The sequence below is a fragment of the Pleurodeles waltl genome, chromosome 3_1 (genome assembly GCF_031143425.1).
Source record: "Pleurodeles waltl isolate 20211129_DDA chromosome 3_1, aPleWal1.hap1.20221129, whole genome shotgun sequence".
Classification (NCBI taxonomy): domain Eukaryota; kingdom Metazoa; phylum Chordata; class Amphibia; order Caudata; family Salamandridae; genus Pleurodeles; species Pleurodeles waltl.
In genome coordinates this window covers 1,908,082,367-1,908,102,415 of record NC_090440.1, presented here as the reverse complement: position 1 = coordinate 1,908,102,415, position 20,049 = coordinate 1,908,082,367, and the positions used below count along the sequence as shown (strand labels likewise).

General features: G+C 43.7%; 1 protein-coding gene across 2 annotated transcripts in view; it reads left to right on the top strand.

Annotated features, from left to right (window-relative positions):
- LOC138285747 (queuosine 5'-phosphate N-glycosylase/hydrolase-like) overlaps positions 1–17,308 on the top strand; it is a 119,908-nt gene extending 102,600 nt beyond the window's left edge. For both annotated transcript variants that reach the window (XM_069226084.1, XM_069226085.1), the window contains one exon: positions 16,636–17,308. In XM_069226084.1, coding sequence (XP_069082185.1) covers positions 16,636–16,868 — 233 coding nt within the window. In that variant the 3' untranslated portion in view covers positions 16,869–17,308. The remainder of the gene's footprint in view (positions 1–16,635) is intronic.
- The last annotated feature ends 2,741 nt before the right edge of the window (positions 17,309–20,049 follow it).

Genomic DNA, 20,049 nt, shown 5'->3' with positions numbered 1-20,049 from the left:
AGACCTCCAGCTTGAATGGTATGCCCCATCTAATCAAACAAGCAATAGCCGTGCCAGTTAACAGACACGTGCTGCTGTATTGGATTTGCTGTCCTAAAATGGCAGTTGGTCTTATTGTAGTGATGAAATGAAAAAGCAAAAATGGCTGCTGATGAGTCACGGTGCACATATTATGACGTCTTCGCACCTATGAAAGCACACTGTGGCTATGTTTAAGATATTTCCTTCCAACATGGCTGCCAGGTGGTTGTATGTGTTGTGATTTACCTGCATAACACGTTTGTGACAGACCAGAGCACACTTTCTTTTGTATTGTACCGTTCCAACTTGGCTGACAGCCACTGTCGAACAGTGAAATACAAAGTAAACTCAAGAAGGATAGTGAGTGGCTCAGCAGCACGTTGCGGCTGGTGGGCCTTGGCAAAGAAAAATAAAATAAAACATTTTAAACAAAAAAACGGGGAGCATGACAGGAATAGGCAGGGGACAGCAGGGGAGCAAAGGATGTTCTGGGGGTCGAGAGTTAATGTAAAACAAGTAGGGAGAGCATGGGGTCAGAGACTCAGACATAAAAAAAAAATAAGATTAAAACTGGCATTGTCAAAGACCAGGTGTTGGAAATGCTTGTTTATTGTTTCATAGATAGATATCTTTGATGTCATGTCTTACTAGACATCAACCACATGATTTTAAAATGCATATGGCAACAGCTTATGAGTGAACAGTTTCTTAAAGCATTCTCTGCCTTTGTTGATTTATATTTAATTGTATAACAGGTATCCAAATTGCTCACTATTTCATTAGGAAAATTATGACGTTTATAAAACTATGCATCACATGGCTAATGTCATGGAAAAGCGCTTCTACCCTTTCAATCAGTGGTGTGTATGCTATATAAAACTCCTGTGTACTCTTTACTGACAAAACCATCTGTTTCTTTGCATTCCTAAACAAGAGACACTCATGGCTATGACATTAACCCACACTTGGTATACATATATGTACTTTAATTTTATATATTGCATGTTTGTATCTCAGTGGTGAATATAAAATCAATCCAGGGATAGAATAGGGCTGCAAATTACTTCATCTGATATCACTTTATACAACATCCCTCCATGTGTCATTCCTGCACAATAACCATGGTTGATTAGTCCTCTCCTAATCATCGTGTTTAGAACTTGTGGCAATCCATTCATGTGCTCATGTGTATAGTGAGTAAAGGAGCGCATAAACAAGATTAGAAAATGAAAAATTTTGTTTAATGAGTAAACGAGCGATCAAATAATCAAGAATGCAAAAGCAAAATACAAAAATTGGTAATGGGCAAAAGTGGAACAACCTAAGCATAACTTTAAAGTTACCTCAGGTCATAAGTGACCCATTTGGCAATTCCTGGCTTTAGTCAACTGTACATAGAATGCTGGGACTTATGGGTTAATTTCTAACACTGTTAAGTATTGAATGAATTCTTGCAGCAAGGAAAGTGCTGATGACCAAAACGCCAGTTGGCTGAAGGCGTGAAACTTGAAATGGAGACTCTTGGCGGCAATGGTGATGTTTAGCGGTTTGTTGGGAAGGGCTGGAGAGGCAGCAAGGCACTAGGTGTGTGTCTCACAACCGCTTGAATGAGTGTTCTGGTAGAGGTAAACAAATTCGAGTGGGGAAGTGAAGAGGGATACAAAGACTCAATTTTTTGGTTTATCATGAGGGTGGCAGCACACCAGGGGCTATATTATAGAATGTACTCCGGGGGCGCAACAGGCTTTTGCCCTCTTCTTGTGCCCCTTCTGTCAAACAGAAGCAAGGTGGTATTGCCTCATTTACAAGTGGGAGTGCAAATGAGGGACTCCTTTCCAGCTGCACCATGACCATATTTGATGTGAGCGCAGAAGCAAAAAGGTTGTCACGGGCACACTGAGTGTATGGCACATAGAGGTGCTGAGGGGAGCCCCTGGGAAGATGGGTGAGAGAGTCATAGGAACCATACAGGCATGGCCTGCAGGTGGGTGCAATCACTCTTCTGCAGGTGGCTTTAAAAACCACTGGGCCAAAGTAATCCAGCCTCAAGCAGCTGGTCCATTTTTCACAAATGTGCTGTTCCCAGTGTAGGTGCATGTTTGCACCTGTAAAGTGCACTCAATGTGATATGGCTCTGTGCTCTGATCCCCACCCAGCATACTTGAGATATGCTGCAGTGCAGAGTGAGACAGTTTACCAGGAGCGGTATAGGGGTTTCAGTGAAGATCAGGTTGGTTAATTTTTGAAAATCCGAGAGGGTGTAGCATTAACTAAGATGTGGAATGTTTTAGTGGAATGCAAGAAAGCAGATAGGAGTACAGGAAAGTTTAGCTTAGTTTATTTTACCGTACACCCAGCAGTGCTGCTAAGATACGTCACTTGTGCAGTCAGTCGTTAGCCTGGTGCAACTAGTGCTTTGAGTGGGTCCTGTCTTGCTGGTGCAAAAACCTCCAGTATAAGGAGGGGTTAGGATAAGAAGAGCAGGATCAGAAGAATCAAGACCTGGGCCAAGATAACCAGGCCAAGGAGGATCAGGTCTAGGGATGTGGGGAAAAATGTAAACTAGATGACTAGGAACAGGAGGATGGGTAAGGCATCCATGACCTAGAAGGGCCACCCCTCGGTAGATCAGTGGGACAAGGTGTATAGGAACAGAAAGACTAGGGTGTCCAGAGCTAAAATAAACAGGAAAAAGAGCCAAGGGGACCAAGAGACACAAGATACGGACTATCAAGGCCAGAAGGTCCTTTAAAGTGTGAAACAGGCACTATTGTGGCCAGGAGGACCAAGACGTAGAAGACTATGGCATGGAGAACCGTTGCCCTGAGAACGAGGAAGACCAGCACAAGCAGGTCCATTAGTAGGAGAACAGGGATGGCCAAGACCTGGGGTAGGTAGCATTGTAAGAGAATCAGGTATAGCAGAGGTTGAAGAATCAGGGTCAGGACTAGTACTAGATGTCCAGGACCAGGCAATCCAGGAACATGAAGCTCAGGGCTAGGAGGGCCATTGTCAAGAGAAGAGGATCCTTGGGCAGAAGTACTACGAGAACCAGAAACAAGAGTCCAAGGGGACGTGTACAACGAGGGCAAGAAGGATGCGGGTAAAGGCTAGGGAAACCAGGACCAAGAGACCAGGGCCGTATAAACAAGAGGGCCAGGGCTAAAAAAACAGAGGACAGTGAGGGACCAGAGCCAGGGAGAGAAGACCCCAAAGGACTTGGAGGACCAGAAATAGTAGGATCAGGAGAACCTGTTGGGCCACAGAGATGAGAAGCAGATCGAGGAAGGCCAACACAAGGAAGATCAGGATAAGGAGAACCAAGAGGACCAGTATGAATACAGTCGGGTCAACCAGGAACAAAGGGTATCAGGACTGCTAGGAGGTCATAAAGAGAGTCTGTAGGTGGAGGAGGTTCTTGAGGTGGAGGACCAAGATGGAGCAGGGAACTAGAAAGATTAGGATCATCATGACCAGAAGAATCAAAACCAGTGGATAAGGAACAGGAAGGCCAAAAACAGGAGGAGGGCCAAGAGGAGAAGAGCAAGAGGCCTGAGTGAGTCTAAAGCACATGTATTAGTACTTGCCCTCGGTTACAGAGGTCACACCTCTTATAACATTTATTAGTTACATTTCTTAGGCTACGTTCCCCTTTAAAGAACCCTTACATTTCCAACCAAATAAAAAGCACTTGGCAGGTGCCTAAATACAACCACATAGTTTCGTTTACAGCATTTACAGCCTCAAATGGCCCACACACTTTTTAACTAAATGCATGAGTTGTGATTCACTAGGCACAGTGACATGATGCACTGTGTGTGTGCAATGTGTTAAGAATGCACTATACCCTTTTGGTGCATCATGCAACAAGTGTATCACGGTCCCAGTGTTGATGTATTGTGTGGTGACTGCTTGTTTTTAGATGCACATCAATTTACAACATTTGTGCGCTGCTTCCTCTCAGAGGTTCTAAGCCACTGATGCTGGTTTTAGTCGTATTAGTCAAGTCTAGTCATCATGTGCCAGTTCATTTAATTAGTGGACACACTAGACCAGTTGTCCCACTGGCTCCGTTGTCTGTGAAGTAGGCTACGCATGCATGCTAGAAACACTGCAGTGATGCAGGCAACAGTCCCACCCTAATCAAGACTTTGAAAGAGAATGAAACAGTTGATTGAAGGAAACAGTGTGAGAGAATAATATAAAACATGGAAGCACGGACAGAAAGACACAAAGGAGAAGAGAAGAATATAGGGCCACATGTACAAACATCAGGTTTTGCAACTCGTAAATTGCGAGGTTTAGCGACTCGCAAATTGTGAGTAGCAAAATCTGATGTTATTTGCAAATGGGTCACAAGGGACCTGTCTCATTACTATTCATGAAGCAGGTCGCAATTTACGACCCATTTGGGAATGGCCTCACTCACAGGGATGGTGGCCTGCTGGAGTCAGCAGACCACCATGTCTGTGACTGCTTTTTAAATAAAGCATTTTTTTTTAAATGCAGCCAATTTTCCTTAAAGAAAAAGCCGGTTTGTGGGACCACTGCCTGCGGAGAAAAAATGTTGGCGCCCCCATTCACAACAGGTAAGGGGTCCCTTGGGGACTCCTTCCCGTTTGCAAATGGGTTACCACCAATTTGAAATTGGTGGTAACTGCAATTGTTTTGCTACTGCATTCCCGGTCGCAAAACATACAGACGTTCCCCTGCGAGTCGTTGTTAGGAAGATATGCCCTTGGCATGCTCCTTCCTAATAGAGAGTCGCAAACCCATTTTGCGATTCGTAATAGGTTACTGGATCGCAAAATAGGATTTTGTACATAGGAAAAATATTTTTTTGGTTGCAAACGGCCCAATTCTGGTAATCGGCCTGTTTGCGACCAAAAAAAAGCTACATACATATGGCCCATATTAATTCTTCTGTGAAAGCGTAGAGCAGGGTTGTAATGGCCTAGTAGGAGTTTGATATTTGTGGGTGTGGTGTGGAAACGGAGGGCTGAGAGGGAAAACAGATATTAAAGAGAAGGTACTTGTGAGTGCAGAAAAAATGAACAGTGACCCTGGTAGTTGACACATATCAGAGGCCTGCTGCCAAAAACAAATGCAAGATACAGGACAAGCAAATGGATTCTTTTGGAAATGGGAATGTCTAGTTTCTTTAAAGGTGAATCAAACAACTTTGTGCACTGCCATCTGCCCGATGCACTCTGAGAAGTCGAACGGAAAGATTGCAAACAAGAAACATATCAAGAGATGGACCCAAGTGCAGACATATGCATTACATTAACATTAAGTGCATTTATGAAAGAGTACGTGGAGTATCTTGGAATGAGTAACATAACTATGAACTACCGAATCAATGGCACTTGTTTTGTCGATCTCAGACGAACGAAAGGCTGAGTGAACTAGCAGGATGTGAACCTGAGATCGTGAGATCAAACAAAGATGCCAGCACAGAATGAACTAGTCCACAGCATCACTTAACATGCCTCTGTGCAATATAGTGTCAAGAGTGTTGGCAGGACGAAAAGGCAAGGTTGCTGGCAAGACTTTTAGCATGCAATGCCGAGGCCAATAGGTCTCGCCTATGCAAAAGCTATTGACTTTTCCCATTTGTTTTAGCCATGTTGTAGATCTGCGTGGCTGCTGGTCAGCATGGCTAAAAGTTAGTGGCATAGAGGAGAGTGGTGTGGAGTGTCATAGAGTGGAATGGCCAAGAGTGATGTAAATTGTTGTAGAGTGGAGTGACGTAGTGTGGAGTCATGTAGAGTGGCATACACTGGAGTGGAATAGCAATGAATGGTGTAGAGTGCATTGGCATAGAGGGTTGCAGCGTGCAGTGGCACAGAGTGCAGTGATACAGAGTGGAGTGGGGCAGCACAGAGTAGAGTGAAGCGGCATAGGGTGGTGTAGAGTGTTGCAGAGTAGAGTGGAAGGGTGCAGTGTGGTGCAGAGTACAGTGGAGCACTACTGAGTGGTGCAAAGTAGAGTGGAGTGGCGCAGAGTGCAGAGTCATAGAGTTGAGTGTTAGAGAGAAATGTGCATTGGCGTACAGTGTATTGGCGTAGAGTGGAGTTGTGCTGAGTAGATTGGTGTGGCCTAGACTGGAGTTGTGTAGAATGCAGTGGTGAAGAGTAAAATGGCGAAGAGTGCATTGGCATAGAGTAGATTGGTACAGGGTAGAGAGCTGTAGCATGAAGTTGCATAGAGTGCAGGAGTGCAGAGTGGAGTGGTGCAGAGTGCAGTGGTGTAGAGTGGGGTAAAGTGGAGTGGTGCAGATCAGAGTGCAGTGGTGTGGAGTGGTGCAGAGTAGAGTGGAGTATTCGTTGTGTGGTAGCACCCTGCCATTACAGACAACACATTTTCAATTGAAATGACCATTACATTTACACAGACAAACAGTTTTACTAATAAAACTATACAGTGCACAGATGAAAATGTGTGGAAATTGCATCACCTGGGGTAAAGATTTTTGTAATCATATTAAAGTATTTGTTTCCAAAACTCTTCAGAAATTACAAAAAATGTGCTTCATTTGTGTTCCTAATTCTGATATCTTCTGAAATACTTACCAGTTCATTTACATGTTGTTGTGTGCTAGAAAAAACTCTTTCTTACCCCGAGTATCTAGCAAGATTGTCACAGAAATCCTCTCACTTTGAAGTCAGAGAAAGAAAAGTAAACAAGCACCCTCGAAAAACAGCACCTGACATTTGACCTCGGTCTTTGAATGCACAGCAAACGTGAGGAGATAAGAACAAAATTTACGGGTCTGTTTATAGAAAGGGAGCACTCGGAAGGATACTTTAAATACATTTTGGACACAGGAAGGTACAAACTCAACCTGGACTGCCTAAAACAAAGAAAGCCAGCACATGGAAAGCAAGAAAATGTGAGTTACAAACCACAAAGCCAATGGCAAGCAGTGGGCAGAATTGATCCCTAGGTTAGATTTCTGAATGTCCCCAAGATATTAGCATTGTAACCTCCTAACCGGACTTTTCCTGTCACATTAATTGGAAGGAAAAGAACGAGTGCCATCACGCTGTGTAAAACCCACCGCACTGTGAAATAAAGGGAGAAAGTAGTCCAGAAACCATACGGAAAATACAGAGCCTCGTATGTTTTTAGTAGTTGATCGGTGCGCTCGAGGAAGGCTAAACACCGGAAAAGGCATGACCTATGTATGCCTTTTACTAATGAAAGCAAGCGGATTTTAAAAGGCAAGCCCACGAACCAATGAAAGTGGCTGACATAACATGGGTGTGGTTAGAAGCCCAAAGAGAGATTACAGCAAGATCGGACCCTAAAAAGTAGTGTGTCTACACTAACCTATATGGGCGATCGTGCAATAATCCATGTAAAGGGGTCAGTCTCCAGGGTGGGGAAAAAACAGCCAAGAGGCAGGACAAAAGTAAAGCATTTACCAAAGAAACCAAAGGAGTTTTGAAAGGCAGACCAAGGTACGAATGAAAGTGATGGGCTTGTGACGAGCATGGTGAAAGCCCGCATAAGTAGATTACAACATTTTGAGAGACAGTGCATGCGAGCTGCCTAGACTCGACCTAAAAAGTAAGCTTTATAAAGCTTGTCAATGTTCAAAATGTAAGAAGGACTGTGGTGAAAAATAGTTTCCTGTACAAGAATAGACACCGGAATTGTGATAACAATTCTCACTATTGATTTGCACCTCACTGTTTTCTGTCTTGTTCTGGTAATTTCTGTGGGAAGAAGTCAGAAGAAACTCTCATTGGAAACTAGAGGCATGTCATTTTAAGTGCTGGTAAGGAGGGGCCTGGAGAGGCACACAGTCTTTGAATCAAATTATTTGGGGATTCATTTTTGTTTTGGTGACCATGTGCCAATTTACTGGGGCGATGCAGATTCAACTTGCGTTGGTGCCTTTGGGGACCCAACTAGCCTATTGAGTTCAGAGTTCCCATCTGGCTGGTTTGGATATTTTACCGAAAGTGCTCCCAGCAGCTCGTGCTTGAGCACTTTCAGCACAACTGCATTGCCCACCAGACCTCCATTTCTTGGTGGCCTGGCTAGCACTTTTAAACATTTTTAATGGGTTATTTGGGTAATAGAGTATTGTGTGAAGAGACCATCCAATACCTCAGAACCTCAAACCTTGCTTTCCTTCTATGAGGCACTCATAACTGCATATGCCAATGTGCAACTTCTAAACAGGCACCAGAAGCTCCCAGAATAGTGTTGGTACTATCTTACTAGTACAAACAGTTTTGCAGAATCATGTGTAGCGCAAAGTACTGTACGTATCCCCCTTACTTAGGTGTAACATCTTACGTTCCAAGACGAAGCTCATGATATCCTTCTACACCAGAACTTACCTTGACATCGATAGGAGATGGTTTCTTGGAAGAGCTCAGGAGTATAAAACACACAGGCTCACTAGAATGGCAGTCCCCATATATGAGACGCAAGCCTTGTGAAGATAGCCGCCAAGACTATTTGAAATGTATGCCCAAATGGTAAGCACAGCATTGCTACGCAAATTTGCTAATTTTATTGAGTAGCAAAACACACCAAATCCAGGAACAAAAGAAACCAGAAGAACATCGTCCCGGAAAGGCAGAATCACTGGAGGAGCTGATACCTCTGTGCTGCCTGAAAAGTTGAAAAAACAGAATTGTGTGTTGCATTTTCTAATGTTTATTTGCAGGTTCGGGGCTCAGACATACTGCATTTGTAGACCTTGTAATATTTTGGATGTATTAAAATACGTGCAACGCAAGAACTATACACACATTTCGTACCGAATTGTTTAAAAAAAGAAGTGCAGTCCTCAGTATCATGGTAAAAGGTCAGTTAAAATGGCTCGGAGGTGTAAAGTAAATGGCTTCTCATCTATTCTTTGGTGTCAAGATCTTTGCAGCATTGGAGAAGATGTTTCGACAAATGTTCAAATAGGAAATGATTTTTCAAAATAAAATAAATCTTGATATGAAATAGAAATTGCGTACAGCAAGTTTTAAAATGATCTTTTGAAACCAGTTTGAGAAAGACCGCATTTTCACAACTGAGTCAGACTATTTATTAGAATTTTTGGTAAAAAAGCACTAAAATTTCGATTTTAAAAACAATATTCCAGACATGTTGAGCTTGTATTTTTTAAGTTACTATATTATTTTCTGTGCTATAAAATGTGATTAGAGAATGTTATACAGCGTTTTGTTTTATTTCCTGTTGTTTCCCACTTAGAACTTACCAGCATTCTAGTTCATTTGAAGCAAACTAAACTTAATGGTCCTTATGTTTACTTTAACCGCCCTGTGCTCGTCACCCCCACGGCCCCGCCCCTTCCCCAAAAAACAATAATAATCACAGTTCATTATCATTTTTTGGGGGAAGGTTTGCAGCTGCTGCTGGCTAAGGGAGGCGGGGGGCGGGAACGCTCCTCCACCCTTATGGAGGAACTGCCCCTGCTTCAAGCAGATATAAAAACAACATAACAAATGATTAAAACAATACAACAGCACTCGTTAAGGATCACTAGCTTTTTCATAGTACACACATATTTATTAAAGCACAGACATGGGAGAATTTACTTTCTCAGCCTCCCTTTTGTTGCCTGGATGCAAAACCTCTACAACAGTTCAGTTGCAAGCAGTCTTATTATTTCAGTGTTCATTTCTTCTTTGTCACCATTGTGGCACCGAAATCATCTGCAGTGTACCCCAGGGTTCATCCCTCAGCCCGACCCTCTTCAACGTCTACATGGCCCCGCTCGCTAACATTGTCCGATCCCACAACCTCAACATCATCTCATACGCTGACGACACCCAGCTGATCCTCTCCCTCACCAAGGACTCCGCCAAGACCTACCTCCACAAAGGAATGAAGGTCATCCCCGAATGGATGAAGAGCAGCTGCCTCAAACTCAATTCCGACAAGACGGAAGTCCTCATCTTTGGCTCCACCCCCTCTGCATGGGATGACTCGTGGTGGCCTGCCACTCTCGGAACCGCTCTGACTCCCACCGACCACGCATGCAACCTAGGATTCAGCTTGGACTCTTCACTATCCATGACTTAGCAAGTCAACGCCATCTCCTCCTCCTGCTTCAACACCCTCCACATGCTCTGAAATATCTACAAATGGATACCCACTGAAACCAGAAGAACAGTCACTGAAGCCCTCGTAAGCAGCAAACTGGACTACGGCAATGCCCTCTACGCAGGAACCACAGCCAAACCCCAGAAGGGGCTGCAACGCATCCAGAACACCTCCGCATGCCTCATCCTGGACATCCCCGCCACTGCCACATCACAGACCACCTGGAAAAACCTGCACTGGCTCCCAGTCAACAAGAGAATCACCTTCAAACTCCTCACCCACGCTCACAAAGCACTGCACAACACCGGACCAGAATACCTCAACAGAAGACTCTCCTTCTACAACCCGACCCGGCATCTCCGCTCTGCCGCCCTCGCAACTGTCCCACGCGTCCGCAGAACTATATCCGGCGGTAGATCATTCTCGCACCTCGCCGCCAAAACATGGAACACTCTTCCCACCCACCTGCGCCAGACCAAAGACCTCCTCACCTTCAGGAAACTTCTCAAAACCTGGCTGTTCGAGCAGTAGCAGCACCTCCCCCCCTCACCTTCTTTCCCCTCACCTCCTCAGCGCCTTGAGACCCTCACGGGTGAGTAGTGCGCTTTACAAATCCCTGATTGATTGATTGATTGTCATCGTCCTGAAGCTTGTTAAGCTGATAAGCAGAAACTGAGCCCTTGTTATTGCAAGCACTTTAAGTGATACTTATCATTAGTTAACCTAACACAAATAAAGTTGAAAAAGTCACATTCCACGACGAAACACGGGTAAGCTGGCTGTTACAATGATGTGACGTTTACTGGAATATACGAAGACTTTTGTACCATCTAATAGACCTATTGTTTTGGAACTACAGTTTGCAGAACTTTTAAGTAACGGACTGTCACATTTACTTTTGGATTTTCATACTTGTGTGCTGTGGTATCTAATCTTGGTTAGTGTACAGGATTTGTTCACATACACTGAGCAGCCACCTCCCTCAAGCACAGGCTCAATACAGTTACTTCTTTTGGCAGCTACCCTTACCACAGCAAGGATGTATTCCACCAAGATCGAGAGACTGAGGGCAGCTGTCAAGGCAGTGGGCAGACACACAGAAAGATCCTGTATCCAGGAGATGGCTGCTTATGTCAGGGAGAGGTGGTAATGCTGATGGGCACACACTGTGTGGCTGTGGAGGTGCAGACGAGGAGTGGATCCACTTTGACTGACCACAGCACTTACAGGCTGTGTTGGTGATGAGGAGGATCTGGTAGGAAACCGCACCAGTGAGGCTGCAGGAAATTATTTCTCTGATGAATATGTATGAAGACCCAATCCCCAGGCTGTTGTGCATAGCAGGCTGTGGTCAGGCACGGAGGTAAAGCAGCTTGGACCTGATATTGGAAACTGTGGAGACAGAGTATACGCTTTGTGGAATATTGTAAGACAGCATCATCATTCATTTGTAAGACTTAGCAGCAGAGAGGGAAGTGTTGGAAGACAATACCATAGGGTAACCAACCGTTCAATATTTCATATGGGCTTAACTTAGTTTTCAGTTGTGTCTCACAACATATTTTTATTATCTTATTCTTGAATGTGTGTTATAGTTTATTTCTTTTCCGCTGACTGGGTGATAGGTGCATTAGAAGTGCTGATCTGTCCTTAGGGCTTATACTCCAAAAAGTTGGAGTATGTTCCTCGGTCACCTAGGAGGTGGCGCGGCATTCCAAAGTTGATGTCCTTAGACTGAGAAGACGAAGAGGAACTGACTCTTTGTGTGTGGGGATGGAGAAAAAGGCAGAACAGAGGTCTGCTACAGTAAACCATTTGGTATTTGTGGGAATTCATGAAAGAATGTTGGCAGGGTTGCAGACCACAGTGAAACTAGGGATAACAACATTATTTAAGACTCATAAATCCTGCATGAACTTCTTACCGATTGGTCGTACCTGCCTTTTTATTACACCTACTGACAATAAGCACCAAAATCCCTTGTTTGATCAAATCCGCTAATACAGGACAAATCCCTCCATCTGCCTCAGATTTGAAGGGATAATGAGATATCCTCTTTTACTGGCCGATTTTGATTTTTATAGGTTCCACTGAGGCTATTATTTTTACATCATTGGCCCTATGGACCACAGTGTAGATGCTACCTGGGAACGCAAATCAAGAGACATCTGATCACTACAGATAGTGTGTTGGCAATTAGTATTCTTGCAAAGAAAGGTGAGCATCTCGTCCCTGCGCTGCTTGGTTATATTAAGGTAAACTCTGTCAAGAGTGCAAAACACAGAGCAATTTACCTTACAGGTTTGCTGGTCAGGAAGGACTGAGCAAGAAGCAGTGCTTATAAGGGATGGGCCCAAAGGAGATGGAAATGGATTCGGAGATGTGATGGGGAGCACACTGGTTAGAAATTCCGACACGTCCATGGAGAACAGAGAGAGAGAGAGGTATTGAGGGAAACTGACAGGTTTTTAGGGCTGATGGGCTAGCACCGATGTCAATAAAGGACGTGTTGTGTTTCCATTAATAAGACAATCTACATAAGTATGTTTCTGATCTACTGAAATTAGGGTATTCATGACACAGTCGGAACCTCTCACTTTGTCCTAAAATTCAGGATAAGATTTTTGAGTAATGTAGTGACCTATGAGTGGGTCAGAAAGGCCTGGCATGTAAAGCACAGCATTTGGACAATCACTTTTTCGGGCCCCAGTTCCTCACACGCAAAGCATAATCCTCTAGTTTCCAGGGTCACTCCTCTGCCCCTTCTTTTAACCCTACCCGCTCTATCTCCGTGTTGTAACTGGTTGCCTTCCCTCTTTGAGGGACTCCCCAACTTTTTCCCTTCACAGTTTGTTGCATGTGTTTTGCAGTTTCAAAGACATCAGTTTTAATTCAATATTCTCTTTTCTTCTTGCTTGCAAAGTCACATTATGCTTTGGGACAGTCACTAACTCTGCTAACTTCTTAGTTTGTCATTCCAGTATATTGTCATCCACTGACTTATCACATTCAGTAACAATTTCTGCACAAAAGCAGCACCTACGACTTCCTGAACTCGATTGGGCGGGCAATATGAGTACATCTGAAACATACCCTTATGCTTGTCTGGATAATGTGTGGGCGGCTCAACCTTATTCTGTTTGCAATTCGAAATCTTAGTCCAATCTGTTTCATTTTTACCAGGAACACATCCTTAATCACATTCAGCAATGCATCCTTTGCTGCATTCAGTGCCCTGCCAATTCAGGGGTCCAGTTTCACCCATGCTGACCTTTTCACCAATCTCAGACCTCACTCAGTAACACCAACCGATTCCCATCCCCCAATTTGGTCTGTACACACTGCAATTCTTCACATAACTGTGTTGCATTTTTGTTATGTTGGAAGACTGGTTCTTAATACTTATTTAGGCAGAAGGATTCCAAGGAATAGGAGTCCTCACTACTCACATCAATGGGAGAAGTTCACCAGAAACAGACATGGAGAGGTTCTTATCATCTGAGTCATTAGAATAAAGGAAGGGGAAGAGTCTTCTAGCCAGTTTACCTACTGTCTTAAATATTTTCTAGTTATTGTGGGGCTGCGCTCTTGTGTCTCTCTAAGCTTAGCTGGGACAGATCGCACTTGTGCTCTAGATGTACCCATGGTAGTGGAATTTGCATTTTCTAGCCACTCACACCCCTCAGTCAGCCTCTTTACTGTCAGTCAGTCGCATCTCTGCACTTGCTTGTGCATTACATCTTTGTGCTTCGTGCTGTCAGTCCCACATGCGCAGCTCAGTTTCCAGGTGCAACATGGCTGCATCCCAAGCCTCCTCCATCAGCATGTGAAACATGCCCAATAAATCCTCCCTATTTAGATCCACACTTTGTTTCTCTTGTGGGTCAGTAATCTTGGAAATAGATAGGGAGGAGGCAGAACAGTAGAAGCACAAGCCCTAACTCTGCCTTAGGGTGACCTATTTGGTATTCCAGTTTTTCCTTGGTATTTTTCATACCATTGATTTAGAAATCATGCTTTTGTTTATGGTCTCCTTATGCCATTGTAAAAAGAGTGGCTACTGATCAGCATGTTTCTTGTTTCAACTTTTTTTTGCAAATTCCCTAATCTTTCTATATCAACAGCATTGTGTTCAGGAAAGAACTTATTCCTATTTTCATAAGTGAGTCCCACCCAACATCAAAGGCACATATCTGTGTTAGATATCACCTATGTTAGGGTGCTGACTTGATATACTAGGGGAACATTACTTGTTTCTCTTTGGATTCCTTGACGAATTATGTTTCCATTTGTTGAATCATAAATTCATGTGTCTGAAACAGAGCCTAAATTATTTATACAGCAAACTCTCATTATTTAAAGATTAACTCACTGCATACCACTATGCGAGATGTATTTGTAAGTCATAGGGAGAGGGGAAAAGAGATGTAAAAAAATAATATTTATGGTGGCATGTATTAATTGACACAAATCATATTTGACTATGAACTGTGCTATTTTCTTAAATTATTCCTTATTAATAACACATTTTGATGTATGTTCATTTGTGAGGCGCTATCTTTTGAAGTGAAGGTTTTCTTCAAACACATAATTTTTCATGTATCCAAAACAATGAAACATAACAGCAACAGCTTTAAAAATGTGTTTGAATTTAATCAGAAAAGTGTGCATTACATTGCTGAATTTATTTATTTTACAAAACCAAAAGAGCAGTGTTCTGGATCCAAGTGGAAGTTGCAGAAAGTAAACAGTACTCATCATGTCACTGTTTTCTCTTCTGTTCATGCAGTGGCAGATAGTGATCTTTAAAAGCGGTGTAGTGTAATTTTTGGCCTGAATTTGTGATACCAAAGCAGGTGCCCAATCCTTATAAGTGAGTTGAAGGGGATAAGAGGCGACTCTCCCCCGAGAATTCTTTTGAAAGACTGGGGTCAAATAGTGCAATTTCAAAGCACAATGTTCACATAAATTTGCTCAAACGTCATAGGATGTGAAAAGGCACTCATTAAATATTCAAGTCCTTTTATTGTGTGCCAAGCCAATGAAATGTGATGCTTTAGAAAAGTTTATGCCATTTATTTCAAAATGTGCTATGGATGCCTCCAAATGTGCACAATTACTTCCATTGTGCCAGGCCAGCATTTTGTCAGAAGTACCTTCTTATGCCAAAACTTACATACAATATTTCAGTGTCAGAATGTTGCCATTAATGCAGCCCATTTACCCTGGGTGACTATTATATCAAAAACTACTTCTAGTATGTTATGGTGAGTCATGCTTGCCCCTTCCCATATCCTACAGTTGTCCTTCCTTATGCCCAGAATTACTGCCAAAGTGCCAGAATTTTACAGCGAGTGCTCCTCTGTCAAGAATCTCCCCAATTATGCGAGCTAGCATTTTTCTGTGTGTGCCCCTTATGCTAACTATTACCTTTAGTATGCCATCGTCAGTACTTTGTCACAGGTGCAGGTTCTCCCATGTTATACCAGTGCCAGCATTTTGACATAGGTTCTTCTGTAAGCCAAGAAATACCTACAGAATGCTGGGGCGAACAGCAGTTTTCAAGCCTAACACCACATTCTCACTCATGCGCACTTACATTCACTCACTCATCCATACTCACTCACATGCATTCATTCATTCTCACTTGCTCTCACTCTTATACTCACTCAGTCACACTCCCTCGCTTACTGTCCCTAATTTATAATTTTTGACTCACTTTCACTCACTCTTACTCATTCCAGTCTCACTTATTCGCACTCACTCTGACTCATTCATTTGCACTCACTTACTCTTACTCACATTCACTGTTACTCTCACACATTCACTCACTCGCTTTCACTTGCATTCACTCTTACTCTCAGTCATTCTTACTCTGACACATTCTCAGTTACTCACACTTCACACTTTAATTCTTGTTCTCTCACCCACTAGAGGTCACTCATACTCATCCTTGTCACTCCCTCTGACTAATACTCACTTTACTCACTGACACTTCATCTCACTCACAACCTCTCACTCACACTAACACACTTTTACCCATACATGCATCCTCACACATACATGCTCTCACGCAAACACACCTCCACGCACACACACAACATACATTTTAAAGCATTTTTATTTTTACTTACCTCAGCTTCCAACGAAGGACCCATTCCAGCTCCTGGCACTCCTTTTTTATTTTTTTATATTGACTAATACACTATTATTCACCATTAGTGTAAATACAAAAAGGGCAGAAAATAAGGAGGGTGGGGCCCCTACAGCCATATGGGCACGTCGCCCCTTGCTCTTGACAGTGTTTTTTTGACACCTCTGAAGCAAGGGGTCACAAAGGCAGTCACAAGGGGTAAGTTTAGAATAAATGAAGTCCCTGGTGTCATAGCAATAAGGCATGTTGCACGCTATACTCTACCTCATCCATATCGCATACACTGGTGTGACATAACTTAAACAAGAGTTTTCTGATTGGCATCACAGAATGCTGCTTGTGCATTTACAAGAATGCTCACTTCCTGTCCCCTGCAGGCGTGATGTTCCAGTATGGCGACCGGCAAGAGATGGAGATCAGAGGTTGCTCTATTTGGTGCGTTGAACTGATCTGCGACCAGGTCCGGGAGCTCTTTAGGCAGAAGGGAGAGACGATGAGTGAGGAGATCAACGCTATCCACCTCGACCACTATCTCTGGGACTACGCCCGCGACCACCGCGAAGATATGAGAGCTGTTCCCTTTCACCGCGTGCGCTGCATATACTACTAGCTCACCATGGTGTGGGCTACACATGCAGGCGTGTAAGGATCAGATCTGCGTTAAGTACATACTTCTGGCACAGCAAGGGAATCACCCAGTGAATATAATGTCCTTACCCTGATGCCAATTGTCTTATGATTCCATATGAGCTATGTGTAGCTTGAAGGCAAAAACGGGATGCAATGCTTACTTATTTCGCAATTACTAATGCACTAAAAGCTAGTAAACATGTAATCTTTTTGAAGGTTCTATAATAAGAACCTGTCTGGCTAAGATAACCATGTGAGTATTTTGAAAGGTGTGTTCAGAGGAATTAGTGAAACTGTTCCAAGATGCAGCGCTTTGCTTATTAGCAAAAGGACCTTTGATTATAAGTACAGAGGAATCATAGCATGGTCACAGCACAAAATCTAAATTTTGCTAATAAATATAAGAATTTGTAAACATGATTGGCGTTTTATTCAATTATAAATCCAGCCCGTCTCTGTATGACATAGAAATATTACATTCTGGCAACTAATCACGTCTAAAAGGAAATAAATTGCAACAATAGTGTAAAAGTAAGGGGTGTAGCTTCGGCCGTTTTGGGGGGATGTTTGTAATGTTCTATGTCAGTTTTTCTTGTCATCCTGGTTTCACTTAGAGGTTTAAACATGTTCTTTTTTTAATAAATGAATTTAAATTACCGGTTTACCAACAAAATAGCAAATCTACACCCACAGCATTAGTCCTTTAATGTATGCAAATTTACTACTTTTTAGAATCTACAAACGTTAATATAGTAGGCTTGTTAAACTGCGCCAATCTGAGGTTTCCAGGCATTGTACTGGCAACAAACAACCAAAAGGTGAAGGAACAAATCATGCACGGCTCCTCCACTATGGCGGAAGAGCGTTGCCCCCCGCCAGCAGCAGAAGCATTGAACCTTTTACTACAAAACGATAAAACGATAAACTATGCTTATTATCGTTTTGTAGTAAAAGGGGTGGGCCACGGGCTATGACGGGGATGGAGGAATGGTGCTCAGCACTCCCCCTCAGTGCGCATGTATGTTTGGCTGGCCGTCTCCTGCTGGCCAAGCACACATACGCACTGTGCTCTCTCCAGCCTGGCACTCGGTTGCTGGGCTGGAGAGAGCAGGCACAGGCTCCCAGTCTGCCTGGGAGTGCCCTGGCTGGACACTTTGGCCAATCCGAACACAGCTGTCAGCAGCATACGGATTGGCTGCAGGGCAGGCTGGGAGCTTGTGCCTGCAGCTGCAGCAGAGGAGTGGTGTGGTGGTGGTGGTAGCGCAGGTGCTTTTTTTCTTTTTTCAATTAATCCCCTCCCATTAAGTCTGCCATCCTGCCTTTACTCCACCTGCCAAAGTTAGAGCTGTCTGCCAACCTGCAGGCATCTCTATACATTTACAGGAATTGCAGTCATGATGGTTCCTGTCAGTATTGAAAAAGTTTTATGGAAGGCTGAGGTCTCCATCAAACATGACAACTGGCCATCAAACATTTTTTTTTTTAAACAAATTTGTTTATTGGTATTTCAAATAGTGCATATCCTTTTTCATAAAGCCAGAGCATGGTACAGGGGTATATCATTCACTTTACTGTACAGTCTTATAAGTGTCTATTACATTATAATACCACTACCTCAAGGTAACCTTTATTACAGTCATACCCTAGACTGTAGAATGGCAATGGCAACATCTTAGGTGTCTCAATTTCTCAGTGGCATGTTTGCGAGACAGGGAGTCGTTTTCCATCAATTATAGCTTTGCAAACCTGTAAATCCGTCTCCCCCCCCCCTAGCGTAAATCAATAAAGAAGAATGAGTAAACATAACTAAATACTTAGGTAACCTACTAACTTGCCCATACATGTTTAATACATCCATGTGGTCTGTGGTTGCAGCTGCCGGATCGTTGCGCATTGCGCATCTCTGCAGGCCCCTCCATCGAATGGTGGGTGCCTCTTCTCCAACCAGGGGGGGTGGGGGGAGGGCAGATCGAGGCCAGAGAGAGTGCCAAATAGGCCAAGTACTTGGGGGGGGGGGGGGAGGGGGAACTGAAAGGGGGGTGGAAGGCCTCCGCCAGGTATGTTGACAGCTGGGGATAGGCCGGGCATTATTGCTCATTCATCTCTGGCTTATATTGGACTGGTGTCCCCTTGAAGTTATCATCTTTGTCAGCATCTAGTGTCTCCCAGGTGTCTACCACCTCTGCCCACATCAGTCTGCGCCTCAATCCCCACATCTCCTCCCTCTGTAGTGCCCTATCTTCTGCTCTTGCCAAGTGTGTAATGTCCGCTACTCGCGGCCAGCTTGGGCCCATGCTTATTTTTCCAGGCCATCACCACTCTCATGCGTGCCATCACCAATGCCAGACCCGCAAAGCTGTTCCCCACCTTTTAAATTAAAGGCCTATCAAAAAGGCCCAGTAAACATACTGCCGGCCCATCATCTAATTGTCTGTTTAAAACATTGTTGAGCCTAGCAATGACTTCCCCCCAATAGTGTCTTAGTGTCGGACATTCCCAAGTCATATGGCGGTGGTCTGCTTCAGTCAACTGACATCGGGGGCATGCTCCTCTTGTCACTCCATGTTTCCGATTAGTTATATGCGGGGTGAGGTAGGTCATGTGAAATAGTTGTACTGTATATACTTCAGGTGCATATTTTGTGAAATCTTGTGTACAGACGCTAAAGTTTTAGCCCATTCGGTGTCTGTCATGTTTCTGCCTATGTCTGTATCCCATTTGAGTCGCAGTTCGTCTAGTGGTCGTGCAATCATCCCATTCATTGCTTTGTAGATCCATGTGACCAAGTGAGATCCCCCACCAATAACCAGCATAGTCTAGAGGACTGCAGTCGGGGGTTCTTCACTGCTGTCACCCCACAACTCCTTCAGGGCATGTGTGACAGCCTCATAAATTAAGAATTGGCCAACATATAACCGCTTTTGTTCCGTTAAATACCCGAAAGGTTCCAGCATCCCCCCTTGGTAGCATTCACCCACTGTATCAATCCCTACCTCTGTCCAGTATTATAGCTGTCGGGGAGTGAAAGAGGTACAGGGTTCACCATTTGGAATTCCATTAAGAGGTAGTGCCGGAGCATAGGGGTTAGTCGTACCTGTTCTCCTAAGGGCTCTACTTCACGCAACCATGGCCGTAGATACCAATATGTTTGGTCTGGGAGG